The sequence below is a fragment of the Sardina pilchardus genome, chromosome 18 (genome assembly GCF_963854185.1).
Source record: "Sardina pilchardus chromosome 18, fSarPil1.1, whole genome shotgun sequence".
Lineage (NCBI taxonomy): Eukaryota > Metazoa > Chordata > Actinopteri > Clupeiformes > Clupeidae > Sardina > Sardina pilchardus.
Window position 1 is genome coordinate 24,723,291 of NC_085011.1, and position 10,000 is coordinate 24,733,290.

The window sequence follows — 10,000 nt, forward strand, 5'->3', positions numbered from 1 at the left end:
TGGACGTGAGGAGCGTCCGGTGGCTGCTGAAGGGGATGTGCCGTCTATGATTCTCCTTCCCCAAGTTTCTGTTGTGTTTTTTTCTCTCTCTTTCTTGCTCTCCCTCTTCCACCTATCCTATCCCTCCTTCTCTGAAGCATGTGAGACTGATGAGGCGGCGAACAAAAAGTGGCCTTGTTTTACAGTAAGTAGATGGGAAGTAAAGGAAAGGGTGAGCACGGGGAGAGCAAGAGAATGAGAGAGAGAGAGAGAGAGAGAGAGATAGAGACTCTGAGGTTTTGTCACTCCTTCTTAGGGACGATTCAATTTCCTGTTCAACCTTTTCCTCCAATTTACCATGAAAATCACTGATGCCACAGCTGTAAGAGGTCTCTCTCTCTCATTCTCTCTCTCCCTCTCTCTCTCTCACACAGACACACACACACACAGACACACACACACACACACAGAACATCTAAACTTCAGCGTGAACACCTCACCACACAAGCCAAGCAAGGCAACACATAAAGTTCAGTGATAACTGAGGTCAGGTCACCAGATGTATGCCATTCATTGTGGAATTATAATCAGTAGTTACGTGTGTGAAAGACACACATTCATAAGGATAATTAAGCTTCTGCCCCACAACGTCATTCTACGAAGAGAGAGATATCACTTCAATTTATGTTTTCTTCCTTTTTTCCCTGAATACTGGAAATTATATTATATATTTTTGATAGGGAAAATCAGGAATGGAGGATGTTGTGTTGTGTCCTGTCATATAGTAACTGAAAATGTACAGTGTAATTGAATATGGAGCAATTGTTATGTTAATATTCCAAATGTTCAGGTACTACACCCTGCTGTAGTCTGTATAGACTAGCCTCTTTGTCAATGGAAACCTGCCAAAGGAATAGAAAACGTTGTCCTGTTCCTCTTACACAAGTCCCGTCTTATTACTTCAGTCATGAGTTTAGCTGTGTGTGTGTTGGGGGTGCACATGAAAAAAAAATTCAGATGCTGAACAGGAGATGTGTTCCTCTGAAGGTCACACTCTTTTCCATGAACAATACACTCGTTATTTTATGGTGGGTGGTGGTGTGTGTTTGTGTGTGTGTGTGTGTGTGTGTGTGTGTGTGTGTGTGTGTGTGTGTTTGTGTGTGTTGAACTGCAGTGTAAACACTACAGAACATCAAAGTCAACACTCCTTTAAAGCAATGTGCAAAATATTAACTAAATGTTTCATACATACAGTATTTCAAAAATGTTCATAGCTGTTATTTTCTTCTTTTTTGAGATTTGTTTTATTTACAAAAAAAAAAAAAAGCTAAATGTATAATGATAATACAAGGGGTGTTGAAAAGTCTAAAAGTTTGAATGCGAAAAATCCTGCCATGGGGTTAAAGAATGCTGACTGTGTATGCACGTTTGTGTTACATGTTCAGTTTGAGTTTTAGTCCAGGTGCTGCTCGGTTGTGGAAGACACCAGTCCACTCCAGTCCATCTGCATCAGTGAACTCTCCCTCTCCTTCTAGCCTATGTGGGTATATGCCATACAATGATTATGGCAATGTGGTGGTGTCATTATCTTCTAATGAATAGGCAATATTCTTGTTTTAAACTGAAAGTTAGAGATGTATTCGCTATAAGCTATATTCACTGGTTGGATATGTAAATGCAAATACAATTTTCAAATGAAAGGATTTGTCTGGATAAAATTACGTCCTACCTGTTTTCATTGAAGGTCCCAATGTATTTGGTTCCATCAGGAAAGTAGTAAGTGCCCTTGCCATGGTACATATTGTCCAGGAACTCCCCCTCATATTTAGCACCAGATGGGTGCGCCAAGGCTCCATCACCATTCATCTAGATAGATAGATAGATAGATAGATAGATACATAGAGAGAGAGAGAGAGAGAGAGAGAGAGAGAGAGAGAGAGAGAGAGAGAGAGATAATGAGATAGAATACATACATACTTGATTTATTCCAAAGGAATTTTAGGTGTGTGTGTGTGTGTGTGTGTGTGTGTGTGTGTGTGTGTGTGTGTGTGTGTGTGTGTGTGTGTGTGTGTGTAATGAAAAGAATGAAGGAAACAAGACACAAATTCCCAATCTACTGCTACCACTGATGGTGCTCTGCTTTTTGCATGCATCAGTAAGTACGGACACAAATACAGAAACAACATATGTCACCTTGTCTTCACTCCATTGTCCTGAGTATGTTATTCCACAGGCTGTTTTTTGGGTGCCTACCCCTCTCCTCACTACCACACCTTCTGATGTGCGGTAGCATTCTCCTTCTGAAGACCATATACCAAGAATACAGTGTTTCAATGATCAAAAGGAAAATCCAATATGGAATGCAAAATAATAACAAACACACACACTTACCATAAGTATCACCATTTGGGAATATATATGTCACCGTAAAAGACTCCTCCCCTGAAATGGAGTAAAAGATTACCACAAGCTGAAAAAACATAAATAGCCTACAGCCTTTGAAACTTCAGCATGGACACAATAGGCTACCTTTCTTTCCATCACTCTGCGCCTTCCCCTCTGAAATGAACAGTGCAAGCAATCATTAGTAGGCCAGGCCTACACACAAAGCTTAACTCAAGGAAGTTGCTACTCACCTGACATAATGACTAGACTACCTCTAGGCCTATTTATTTGCCATTAACTGATAGTGGGTTCTCCTTGGATGCCAGTTACAGGCATAAAGGATTAAGAATATCATACAAGCATAAATGATTACAGGATATCAATATATAACAGGTTAGGATGTACAAATAATGGAAACTCGTCGTTAGACCATATAACTTTTGCTCGCCTTCAACTGAGAACACTCTTCCGTTCCGATGTGAATTGCTATGGCAACAGTAAACCTACAGCAACAACTTTGAGTCCCATGATTTGTCATCCGCTGTGGACACCACCGGCAAAACGTACTGCAACAAAGTATTACTATTGTAAGCCAGCCTTAATAACATTATTTTGATCGAATTAGATTTGTTTGTTTAGGCTGTGTAGGAAAAGTTGAGAATATAACATGGTTACATTTTTAATGCGAATGTTGTCGGAACAATTTTCATGCTGTACCGTGGGCTACACGGTTAGTAATATAATGTACAATGCAGTCCTCCATTGTACATCGGACCACGTAGTTTTTTGTACATTTACGCAGTTTTTATAACCCACAATAAACTACCTTTCCCAATAAACATTGCGCTCAAAACATTAGGTATCCATGACAGCCTTATTATTGTTGTAGCACTAATGTCGGTACATCGTCAATGCACTGAAAGAGTAGTGGGGCTGGATATGTAATGTTTGCCCCCTTTAATGTTAGTAGCCATCACGCATTTTGTGTTCTTATTTGGTGAGATATTTGTCAAGTGAATAATGTCTTTGAAGTGGTGGTTCATGTAGCATTTAGCTATCGTCAGCTAGGTAGCCAGATTCTGAACGACTGCAACCAGCTATGCTTATGCTACCTAGCTAACGTTAGCTGCTAAGCCCGTGGTGGTAGATGTGTAGCTTGCAGAGTTAGGTTAGCACTTGCAGCTTGTCTCTGGAAAAACACCGTTCTATCTTACAAGCCATCGTTGTGAGTGTTGTCAGCAAGCGTATTAGAACAGAGATCCTGGAAAAATGACAGATCTCCGGCAAAGGAGGCGGCTGGCTTGGGGAGAGATAACGTTAACGCTGGGGAGGAAAGAAGACCTGCAGGAGGTGATGGGCCTGTAAACACATCAGCGGGGAGAATGATTTCGCGATATACTCGAAGGCCCGTTTCGCATAATTTACAGATGTGAGTGACAATTACTTCCTCTTCTGCTAAACAGCCAAGTTACTTAAGAATATTACTACTTACTATATTACTAACTGCTGTAGCATACGTCGAACAGTAGAGTTAACAGTAGATGTTGTGACAGTCACGGTTTTTGACTTGGTAACATTTATTTTACACATTGTCTATCGTCACAAGTTAGGGTTGATACTTTGGTTTCATTCCTTTGTTCTCTACCCTGATTACGTTTAACCCTCGTGCACAAAATAATCACAGTCATGCTTCTTGCCTTTGACCTTTCGCCCCTTGACCTTATTTGATGATTGAATTGATTTATTGATGAATGTATTAATTGGTTGGTTAATTGGTTGATTGATTGTTTACAGCCGAGGCTTGTCCCGGAGCAGTTTGGACCATCATCCCCCACCTGAGGAAGCAGAGGACGATGACTACCTCCCTCAACCTCTGTTACATGACCTGCATGAGGCTGTTTCCACTTACAACAGGTTTGTGTACAAGGAGAAAGCTACAGTGTTTTTCTACAGAATTGAAACCACTCAAAACTAGTTACACGGGTACACCCAGCAAATATACACCCTCTCCCCCTCCTCACCTAATGTTCATGCACTTGCATCTTTCTCTTTCATTGCTGTCCCTGCATGCAGCTCTGAGACATCTGTGGTGTCGGAGAGGTCAGGCTGTCAGACGGTCACCACGGGTGATACAACCCGGTCTTGGTCTGGGATTCACAGCTACACTGGAACTGGCATCTCAACAGAACGCAGCTCTGTCTTCTCCTGGGGCTATGATGTAAGTACAGTTTCATTATTGACAGCCACATTACATATCTCATTATGTGTCTGTGTTAGTAGCCTGAGCTGTGAGACCATATTCAAGTCAATATTTTGAGCATCACCATGAAGGACAGCCTATAACTTCGATATCAGATTAAACTGTACATACTGTACATATGCAGATTCGTGAGGTGTATTAACTGGGATTGCAAACACTGCCAACCCTTTGGTATGTTGTCTCAATGTGGATGTAATTAGCAAGGCAATTTCCCCATGTTAAAATTAGCCCTCTGACCAAACATCAAACATGGTCTATTTGTGCAGGGCCTAATTTTAGGAGTCGAGCTACATTTGATGAAATCACACATGCTATAAAAGTGGGCTGTAAATCTCACTCTGTAAAATCTCTGTAAAGGTCTAGCTGATTTGATCATTTATGTTGCCCCCAAACTCCCATCAGGAGGTGAAATTATGTGCATTGAGTGAATATTATACTGAAAACTCCAGGCAAAACCAGTGCTTGAGTAAGATCACTACAGTAGTCGAAAGCATGAATTAGTCTGTGCTGATGAATATATTAGCACCTGCGAAAACTCAAAAAAAAGATTTCTTGAATTTTGCAGTAACTCTGACATCAACTCTGCTACGGTTGGGTGACTTCAACATGCTTTTGGAGTTCCCTGCAGCAACTTCAAAATTGTGCATGCAATGTGACAGTATTTTTTTTCAGCTGAAAAAGTCTATCTGCTTTCCTTGCAGGATGTTGATATAAGCCATATTTGTAGCTGGGGTTTTATGGTAAACAAATAAGCACGGTGACATTCACATCACTCCTGCTGAGCAGCTGCAAGCACTGAGTGACAAGTAGTGTTTCCAGAACCGATAATTTATTTACACATAACTCTGTCTCAGGGAGAAAAAAAGCCATCTAAAACCCTCATTCCAATGCATACTCACACACACACACACACACACACACACACACACACACACACACACACACATACTCGTAAAAGCTCAACTGCACACTTGCTTGAAAACACACACCGACACACAGACTCTCTCTCTCTGTATCACACACACACACACACACACACACACACACACAGACACACACAGACACACACACGGAGACAGTCCCAGCAACACACCGGGGACCAGCCTATGCTCATCACCATGCAGAGAGCTACTTGCTTGGAGAAACACACAGCTGTACGTGTTTCTAATTATTGATGAGTACCTGGAGAGGGCCAGACATGCTGTGTGTGTGTGTGTGTGTGTGTGTGTGTGTCTGTATGTGTGTGTGTTTTGTCGGTATGTGTGTGAGACTTAAGGAATTGTTCTGTGGAGGAGAGATTTTCTCTGTGACAGTACGCTAGAATGGCGTTTGGAGAGTGCAGACCTCCACCAAGGGCAAGGCCAATAGTCGTCCACTCCACAGTGTGTTAATGAATGGCCTGGCAGTTTTTTTTTTGCAATTCTGCTGACGGACAAACCAAACGCAAATAACAAAGAGTAAAGCAGCAAACTGTGATGAAAGCATAACCTCCACAGGTAATTAAGATGCATGGCGGTGTTTGTCATCATTACCACCTCTCTCTCTGTCCCAGGAGTTTGATAAGGCCGCCTCGCGACAGGTGCAGCAGATGTTTGAGGAGATCGATGAGCAGCTTTATGAGGGGAGGGGCGGTGCTCAGCTCAGGGGCCTGCAGGATGAATGCCAGCAGTGGGCCTGTAGATTCACCCACCTACGGTACACACACACATGCACACACACACACACACACACACACACACACACACACACACACACACACACACACACACACACATACACACATACACACATACACACATTAACACACACACTCAGTGTGACTAACTGTAAGTCTTTCTAACACTTCAAAATTCAAATTGTTTACTGAAAGTTCTGTCTCATTGCTAAATTAATGACTCATTTCTGTACAACAGAAATAATTTACTGCTTTGATACTGAAAATGCTCCATTACATTGACACAGATGAGCAATGTGTTATACACAGGAAATTGAGCCAAGTTCAAGGTCAAATTTAACAAGGTCAAACACCTTGTTGCCACATCACTAGTGATCTGCTGAACCATAAAAAAACAGTCATAATGACATTGATTAGGTGATGCACAAACACAGACACCCAATACTTGTTTAGGAGTGTCTCATATCTCTGCATGCACACAAACATGTCCCCTGGTGGGAGTCTACTTTTTCTACTGGTACTGTAACTAGTTCAGATGGTCCTGCCAAGAGCAAGATAGAAATAGACTGACCTAGTCGTGTGTCTGATAGGTTGAAAAGCTAACTGTGTTTACTGTTTATGTGTGTGTACCAGGATCTTGGGGAAACAGCTAGTCTGCCCCACGGATGATGGCTTCCAGTGGTATGCCACATGCGGAAAGGGAGCTGACTTAGGCCAACCAGCAAGTAAAGACATCAAGGAGAAGCCAAGCATGGAGTAAGCACATACCCAGTTCAACTCTTGTCGGCCCTTCAATAATGCAAGAGTATTTTCCTAATGATTTTGGTGACCTACATACTTCACTGCCAGTGGAGACCTGAGTTGTGAAGTTCCTGGTAACTTTTTTTTCAGGCTGGAGTTAATGGAAAGTTCTTCCTCTTGCCTTAATGCATTTTTGCATGTTTCCAAGTCTTGTATTTTTCCTTCCCTCTCTTTATTTCTGTCTTTTCACTCTCTTTTCTTTGTGTGTGTGTGTGTGTGTGTGTGTGTGTGTGTGTGTGTGTGTGTGTGTGTGTGTGTGTGTGTGTGTGTGTGTGTGTGTGTGTGTGTGTGTGTGTGTGTGTGTGTGTGTGTGTGTGTGTCTGTGTCTGTGTCTGTGTGTGTGTGTGCGTGCGACCTTCATCAGGTTGTGTGTACAGGGGCGGAAGGCTGTTCTGAGTAGGTCCTATGTTGAAGCGGAGCCCTTCTCCGAGAGCCCAGCTGGGGGCCAGGGGGATGAGCCGCCCAGAGTGATCGAAGCGGAGGGTCTGATGGAGGAGTACCTCGCCTTTGACTGCAGAGACCTGTGAGCAAAAGGCAGTGTGTGTGTGTGTGTGTGTGTGTGTGTGTGTGTGGTTATATAGGCACGTATGCTGAATGATTGCATATGCGTGTGTATAGATTTATGTGTATAGATGAACTGTCTATGAGTTTGAAAGGTTGTTTCAGTTCTGGGCTTTGTCACTCATGTGCATGCATGTGTTTTCCTATGTGTGTGTGTGTGTGTGTGTGTGTGTGTGAGAGAGCAGAGACGAGGAGTGGGAGCGTGAGTGCACGGGAACCAGACGCAGGTACTGCTTGCCTCCGGTCTCTCCCTACCGCTGTCGGCGAGAGGCGGTTCTGGACCTGCTGTTTGACGACGTGTGGCGCGAGCTGGTTGGCTGGATGGAGGGGCTGGTGCGCAGGCATTGGGAGGGCTGTGTGTCAGGTGGGACTTGAGCCATACCATCCTCCTCCTCCTCCACCCAATTCATTTGTAGATAGATTTATGACTAAAAGAAGAGTTCCATATGCTCCATCGTTTGTAGTGAGGAGTCTGTTGAGTTTTTTGATTGTTGATTCAGCAATTATACAATTGCACGATCTGTTCTCTAAACAGATGACGAGAAGACTGCTGGAGCACTGAGTCCGGCTCAGCCAGACCCCCAGAACCCCTTCCTGCTCTTGACCGCCCTCCCCACGGTGCTCCCGCGTCTGGGCCAGAGTCGCGTGCCGCAGCTCACGGCCAGTCTGCAGCCCCAGGTTGGTGCTCGGGTTGGGGGGGGGGGGGGGACTTATGGCCGTGCTCTGTAAAGTTATACTACACCTGAGCCAAGCCGGCCCGTGACCGAAGCCCGTACCAAAGATCCGCTTTAACCCTCTCTGCCCGTACTAAATGGCACAGCCTGAGTTTCCATCATACAGGAATGCCGTGCCCCATTGAAAAGAATACTAAATGATGATAGCAGTTGGTTAGTAAAAGGACAAGTATGAAATATGCATGAACATATAAATAGACACGCAGAAAACGCTGCCTTTTGAACCAATGTGTGTAGTAGAGTAATATTCTCATTAAAACTGATTGTAAGAAAAATGGTTAGTTGTAATGCAGATAGCCTGCATGGATGGCCTGCATAATTTTGGTCAGACACCATAACGTGTTGATCCTTAAAGGGATAGTTCGGGTTTTAAGACACGAAGTTATATGGGTTCCCTGTCAGCAACGTTGTGCATCAGCAATGACTTACCCCCCCGACAGCGTCCTGTGAGCCGAGATCCAGCCGGTTTTTGATGCTGAAGAAAGTAGTCCGGCAAGTTTCTGGGGTCACGAAAGTAAAGTGTTTTTCTTCTCAAAACCATACGTGTTCAAAAGAGTGATATATTTGCACCACAAAAACGTTGTCCAGGAAAAATTCAAACCTCGTTATCACTGCACTATTTTTCTCGATTCCTATCACTGCGCGCTACTGACAGCTGGCCAACGTTTTTGTGGTGCAAATATATCACTCTTTTGAACGCATATGGTTTTGAGAAGAAAAACACTTTACTTTCGTGACCCCAGAAACTTGCCGGATTACTTTCTTCAGCATCAAAAACGGTCAAAAACAAGCTGGATCTCGGCTCACAGGACGCTGTCGGGAGGTAAGTCAGTGCTGATGCACAACGTTGCTGACAGGGAACCCATATAACTTCGTGTCTTAAAACCCGAACTATCCCTTTAACAGTTTGGTTGGATGAAAGTTAATAACAGCACAGTTCCTCATCACTACTACAGCCAGCCACCTGTCATCACATGACCTTGGGACGCTGCCTTTCCTATTAATGAAGCAGGTGCTTTTCTCCAAAGCAACCAACTGTATGGCGAATAAATTGAACTGTTTTCTGCCGAGCTGTGCAGCCAATGCCTTGTGTCCCACCCTGACACATGCGGTCAATTTGCGCTTGCAAAGTGTTCTAGTGGTCCCCACATTCTTGGAAGAAAAATTGCTCTCCAACTTTTCTCTTTTTCTTTTTCTGCCTATCTTTCTCTCTCTTCTCAAGCTATCTATTCAGTTTGCATTTCTTGGAAGGATTTGAAGGTGTGAATTGAGTTTTCAGGTGCACGCTCTCTTGTCACGCCTGCATTTAGGTTGCACACTGGGGGATCTCCGGGGGTCAGCCAGCACTCTTCGTGTAGCGTCCAGTAAAGTGACCTCGCACTGCTGTCAGCATTTTCTTGTCATCCTTTTTTTCCCTCCAGGATCTTGACTCATGAATGTTTTCCCCTTTTTTTTCTGTTGTCCTCTCTTCCTGTCTTTCTTTGTTTTCCTCCACACCCCTCTGTCACGCCATCTGCCTCCTTTTATCTGCCCACCTCTCCCTCTCTCCCTCTCTTGTTTCCGAGCCTCACTCTCTTTATTGCCTATCTCTCACTCTTCCCCCTC

At 43.7% G+C, this 10,000-nt stretch overlaps 2 protein-coding genes across 5 annotated transcripts in view; one reads left to right on the forward strand and one right to left on the reverse strand.

Moving 5' to 3' along the window:
* Positions 1 to 1,314: 1,314 nt before the first annotated feature.
* morn2 (MORN repeat containing 2) lies at positions 1,315 to 2,542 on the reverse strand (the record flags this gene model as incomplete). Its single annotated transcript, XM_062519190.1, has 5 exons — positions 1,315 to 1,515; positions 1,709 to 1,845; positions 2,173 to 2,279; positions 2,371 to 2,421; positions 2,509 to 2,542. Coding segments are annotated over 5 exons (432 nt in total), but the record flags the coding sequence as incomplete, so codon positions are not given.
* A 734-nt stretch (positions 2,543 to 3,276) lies between these two features.
* The window catches only part of fam149b1 (family with sequence similarity 149 member B1), a 12,433-nt gene continuing 5,709 nt past the window's right edge, over positions 3,277 to 10,000 (forward strand). For all 4 annotated transcript variants that reach the window (XM_062519959.1, XM_062519960.1, XM_062519961.1 and 1 more), the window contains exons 1-8: positions 3,277 to 3,793; positions 4,159 to 4,278; positions 4,438 to 4,582; positions 6,177 to 6,319; positions 6,933 to 7,055; positions 7,465 to 7,623; positions 7,847 to 8,025; positions 8,197 to 8,339. In XM_062519959.1, the coding sequence (XP_062375943.1) occupies positions 3,747 to 3,793; positions 4,159 to 4,278; positions 4,438 to 4,582; positions 6,177 to 6,319; positions 6,933 to 7,055; positions 7,465 to 7,623; positions 7,847 to 8,025; positions 8,197 to 8,339 (1,059 nt within the window). In that variant the 5' untranslated portion in view covers positions 3,277 to 3,746. The remainder of the gene's footprint in view (positions 3,794 to 4,158; positions 4,279 to 4,437; positions 4,583 to 6,176; positions 6,320 to 6,932; positions 7,056 to 7,464; positions 7,624 to 7,846; positions 8,026 to 8,196; positions 8,340 to 10,000) is intronic.